This window comes from Chenopodium album, chromosome 14, assembly GCF_948465745.1.
Source record: "Chenopodium album chromosome 14, dcCheAlbu1.1, whole genome shotgun sequence".
NCBI classification, from domain to species: Eukaryota; Viridiplantae; Streptophyta; class Magnoliopsida; order Caryophyllales; family Amaranthaceae; genus Chenopodium; species Chenopodium album.
Window position 1 is genome coordinate 42,628,944 of NC_137847.1, and position 5,888 is coordinate 42,634,831.

The 5,888-nt window shown below is 33.6% G+C and overlaps 1 protein-coding gene across 1 annotated transcript; it reads right to left on the reverse strand.

The window, feature by feature from the left end:
• Positions 1-2,694: 2,694 nt before the first annotated feature.
• Positions 2,695-4,582, reverse strand: LOC145579266 (oil body-associated protein 2A-like). The gene is made up of 3 exons (XM_081636510.1): positions 4,177-4,582; positions 3,858-3,972; positions 2,695-3,024 (listed from the first exon to the last, which is right to left on the reverse strand). Exons 1-3 carry the CDS (start codon positions 4,516-4,518, stop codon positions 2,768-2,770), a joined length of 714 nt encoding a protein of 237 aa, XP_081492636.1. The 5' UTR covers positions 4,519-4,582; the 3' UTR covers positions 2,695-2,767.
• Between the last annotated feature and the right edge of the window lie 1,306 nt (positions 4,583-5,888).

The window sequence follows — 5,888 nt, forward strand, 5'->3', positions numbered from 1 at the left end:
GGCGCCTTGGTTAAAAAATCAATGTTGCCGCTGAGAAATCCGCGCGCATCTCAATGAGTCGCGCTGGTAAGGCGCGCGCAACTTATTCAGTTGCGCGCAACACCCAGCGTAACTGCTAGTGATGCGCTTGCGGAAGATTCAGAATTTCATAAAAATATAAAATTGAACTTACCATAATACTGCGCGCAAGATCATCAGTTGCGCTGCCCAAAGCAGCGCATCTCAATCACTTGCGCTGGGCTATCGCGCGCAACCCATTCAGATGCGCGCGACACTTGCTGCGGCAGAATGCTCAAAACCCTAAACGCACCCATTCCCTAAAATAGAGGCTTAATACGAGGCTCAAACAGATAGAAATTAACCTAAAACTCTGGCAGAAACTTTGTGAACTTATGAACTATCAAATCCTCTTGTACTAAATACTCACCCCCTCAATACTTGTTGCTATGGTGGAGGTTCCCGAAAAAGAAGGAGTCCATAAGTATTCTAAACGAAGATCTAGCAAAGAGAAGTGATAAATTCCCGAGCACTTAGATCAATCACCATTATTTTCTTGTTTAAATAACTTTAATTAATTAATTAGTGTTGTTTAATCACCTTAAACGAACTTTTTAATTAATCAATTCCACATAGTATCTTGCGTTAAATAAAGAATAGAATTGAATAACTAATTGTTGATTGATCACTTAAGCCAAGGCGAATCTTTTTTATTTTTGTTCTTTTCACGAATATTGATTAAATAAAAATAACGACTTTTGCAATGTAGTTCCTACAATGATTGATGCGTGTAAATAAAATCAACTAACTTAGGGTCCGTTTGGCATCGCTGTGGTTTTCTTTTTTTTGGTTTTTTGTTTTTTAAAAGTACATTATATATGTCACATAATGGATCAAAAAATATTTAGACTTATTAAAATCATGATAATTTTGAAAACTGACAACAAAAAAGTGGAAACACCTTTTTCTTGTTTCCTGTTTTTTGTTTTTAGTTTTCAAAAAAACAGGAAACTGAAAACCAAAAATGATGCCAAACAAGCCCTTAGTTTTTAGGTATCATGTTGCATATATTGTTTGGTGATGAAATTGTGAAAAAAGGAAGAGCTAGTAGAGGTCGTACTAGGGCTAGGATAGTGATTCCCCCCTAAAAGGAACGTTATCTTGGTACCCTCGCTCCCGGACTCATTTCTGGTTCATGTAGACCAATTTGGGCATGGGTAAACTTACGATTCGTGCTAAATATCTCTTGAACTCTACTTGGGAGAAAGGCATGAACGAGGTTTATGAGTTTTCCTAAGACTCATTTGCGACTCCTACTTGTTTCTTACAAAAAAGCGTGATGATAGGATCAATTCTAATTCAAGGTCCCCCAAACAGTCAGGAATTCAAATCCTAATACACCCTAACAAGTGTAAAGTCCTAGACTTTTAAAGAGGCATGGGCATTTAAGGAGAAAGATCCCCTGTGATGGGAACACCCTCCTTACACAATGAGATTGTCACACGTGTCATAGGTAACTTGTAAACCAGGTTACCAACTGGTTTTGTTTCATTTTTGGAAAATGCATGTAAAAGGTGGTGTTATTTTGGATTAATCAAAAGGTCATGCTATTATTGGAAGACCGCCCAAAGGTGGTGTTATTCTGGGCAAATTTTCCAAAAAAAAAAAAAAAGGTTAGGAGAATGGAAAATGTGTTTTTCTAAAAATCAAGGTTAGGAGAATGGAAAATGTGTTTATCTTTACTCTTGTAAGGAGAAATATTTTCCACCTAAGCTTGATTTCTACCGCTTCACAAAACAAACAAAAAAATGGGAGGAAAAAAAGTATTTACCATGAAAACATTTTACATCAATTTAAATAAATAACTCCAGTTAAATTTTAAAATCAATCAATCGGAAAAATTGCATATGTATGATTATGCAATTACTATAAAGATGGGCCGTAAGAGCTAGGCCTTCATCAGCCAACGACCCCCATGTGGCTCACGCGCACCCCTATCTATCACCCTATGACAACTGAGCCGACAAGAATCCCTATCTATCACCCTATGACAACTACCCCCATGTGGCTCACGCGCACCCCTATCTATCACCCTATGACAACTGAGCCGACAAGAATCCCTATCTATCACCCTATGACAACTGAGCCGACAAGAATGACGAGACTGAAATGTTAAACTTTTTTCACTATTCATATATTAACTTTTGACTATAATTTTTTATTAATATAATAATAACATATATTATCATAATATATGTTATTAGATAAGAATTGATATAAAGTTCATAATATAACTTTTTTTTGATAACTTTCATTAATATTTTAAAAATAGGATTAAAATAGTGCATTAATATATATGCAAAATTTAACTGTATCATCTGAGACAGATTAAAAGAGTAGTATTTATAAGAGTACTTCTTGTATGAAGGTTACAAATTTAACTGAGATTTAATATTACCAACTTCTTAATTTAAGAACTATATAGAGTTCTTTACATAGATATTCATAAAAACAAAATTCAAATCAGCAAAACTAACCCTACTTACATTATATTTGTGATAAACAAACCTTATAACCATGTGTAACATTATTACAACGCCATCTTTCTTTATGGATCATATGCATAACCTAACCTAACCTTACATAGTACTAGTGTAACCTTAGAAAGCCATCTTTATATATGAATGATACCACCATTTTCCTTATCAATCAAACATAGCAAGTACTGCAGTACATCGATCATGTACGTACTTTATCTAATTTCGCACTACTATGGCAATGGGGTGATTTTCTTCATCTCAGCAGTGATGATATCGATAGCGAATCCCTTTCCATGCTTAATCCAGTAGTCTGCATTGGGGTTTATAAGAGCAGGGCCAGTAATATCCACCCTTAAATCACTTATTTTGGTGCTTGATATGCCGTATTTTTCATCCCTTTGCTGTAAAAGAGGCGCCTTCACATTCCCAGCAACCTCTCCTAATGGTGAGGTCATTAGAGATGGTTCTCCGATCGGTAGGAGGTCACCTATACATTAACAATCACCTTTCATTTGTCACAATGATTTTTATAAACAATTAAAAGTTCTCTCGTTCTTCTTATGCTCGTCTCAATGGTCCCCGTACTTTCTTAAATGGAATTAAGTTAGAAATTCACGATAAAATCACGCACAGTTTAGTGTAATTAATGTTACTTTATTATCAATAGGATTTTTTGTGAAAAACTACCTTATATGCTTCAAATTTTGTAAAAAAACTACCTTATTAAAAAAATGTTGTAAGAAACTACCTTATAAAAATTAAATGTGGTAAGTTGCTACCATGTGCTTGATTTAAGCATGAAAGAGAAGGAGAATTAGGGGTTATACTTATATGAAGGTTATGGAGAAATTGGGCAAGGAAAAGAAGAAAAAATGATTGAAAATGGATCATTAAAAGTCCTTATTAAATGCAATAATCCGGCAAAAGGTAACTTCTTATAACATTTAGCGCTTTATAAGGTAGTTTCTTACAACATCTAAATTTTATAAGGTAGTTTCTTACAATATTTTTTAATAAGGTAGTTTTTCACAAAAACTGTAATGGATAAGTAGTTTTTCACAAAAAAAAAAAACCTTATCAATATTTTCTTTTCAAGCATCTTACACATGTTTATCATTTTTCTTTTTATAAAAATAAGTATTTTGATCTATTCTAAATTTCTAATCTAGATAGTCTTGATCTAACTTTATAATACATATGCATGCTGCATGCATAGTGCATTGAATAGATATAAACAAAGTTAAACCACATAAAATTATCATGTATATGCATGCATAGTGGCATAGTTTTAAATGAGTTAATTGACATTGTTGTTATTACCTCGATCGGTTTGCCACGTACACCAAAACTTCCCATATGTCTTAGCCAACTTGTCCAGTTCCGGCTTAGCCACCGCTTCCGGAACTCGAGGATTCACCCAAAGCCCCGATTTAATCTGGCACAAAACTAGATTTGTCACCTCTTTGTTTCTCTAACATGATCTCATAATAGTACGTAACAACGGCGCCTTAAAACAAGAAAATAAAATAACTTTGATCATATTTTCTTCTAACAACCGTAAAAGTCAAACTGTTAATAAAAAGACAAAGCTCATGCATGCAAAATCCTTTTAAAGAAAAAAAGAGATGGAGTACAAAACCTCAAAGAAATGAGAGTGCCAAAGCTTCTGCTCCTCTATAGGAAGCGCCTCGAAAATCCGATCGGAAATAATATACTCGACACCGATAAGCCGGCCATCGCGATTATCGGTGTCATACACCGCACACTGGCAGAAATCCTCATTGAGGCGATGAACAAAGTGATGAGTCTCGATTTGACGATTCATATCTTGGCTATAAAGAGCAAAGGTACAAACATGTTGACTAAATTGCTTGATTGGTTTCATGGATTGCATCATTTCAGCCCCTTTTTCAATTACATGCTCTTTCATTGTCATCCCTTGACCAGCTGTTTTGCTCTCTCTACCCACTGTTGAAGCCATTTCTTAAGCTTTTTTTAATGTTTAGCGGATTTGTTTTAGCGTTTTTTGATCTTGAGCGTTTTGTTGAAGACCTGAATTGAAGGAGTTTTAAAAGGGTGAATTTGGTTTTTAGTTTATTAATTAAGTGGGAAGATTGTAAAGGGTGTGTACACGTGTGGTAGTGCATGTAGATTGTAGAAGAAGATGGTGTGACTAGTGTGATGGTATTGTTTAGGCGGCTTCAAGGATTAAGGCCATTTTGCACTCTTTTTTGGGACACTTGGAGTTTGCTCGTTTTAGCTTATCTATTTGTAATTGTTGTGTCTATCTTCTTATGTACTTCGTATATTATATTGCATGCAACGATCGTAGGCAACGTCTAGGATAATAACTTAAGTTGTTTTATTTGATTTTGTGATGATCTAAATTAACATTTCTGAAATTATATGTTAATTCATTTCTAAGCAAATTTATATGTCACCTGATGCTCATTAGGTTTGAACCCACGGCTATGATCTCAGAGCACTATCAACAATGAGCAAAAATCGATTTTCCCATTCTCTCTCTACCTACTTTATTTCTCTTTCAACTCATGAGCATTTTTGTGATTATATTTTTATTCCACCAATGATTAAAAAAAATTCTCAACTACTATCTCTCTACTACATTTTCTCTCTTACTTTACTAATATCCTCCTACATTTCTCTCTAATATATTATTTTTATTCTTTTCTGTTTTTTTTACTTGACTTGTGGACCACACACACTTACTATTCATCTTAAAATATGCTCATTCTATGAGCAATTTTCATTTTTCTCATGAGCATTTTGCCTTTTGCTTATTGATGTAAGTCAATTTTGTTTTAATTTCACCTAAAGTTTTTTGCTCATTGTTGGAAATGCTCCTAGAGACTTGATTATTCAGTCATATGATATATATATATATATATATATATATATATATATATATATATATATATATATATATATATATATATATATATATATATATATATATATGCTACCTCCGTTACATATTAGTTGCAATTTTGGGGTATTATTTGTTAGACATAAAATATTCCTAAGTTACAGCTAATATGTAACAGAGGTAGTATATAGTAAAGATTAATACAAGAAAGTAATACGTAGTATAAATTAATAAAAGTGATACTCAATCATGATCTTTACATTCAGAGGCCTCCCAGCTAATCCACTTTGTGACTTCTGTCATGTGGAGGTTTACCCAAATGTGTCTCCCCAAAACCAAACCCAGTGATGAATATCTTTCACGTCATTTGATTATCGAACGAAGTGAAAGTGTGAAAAGTCTAGTGATGCGGTTGTTTTTATTAAAATATCTCTCTTTCTGTTTTTGAAAATATTTCTTTTTAT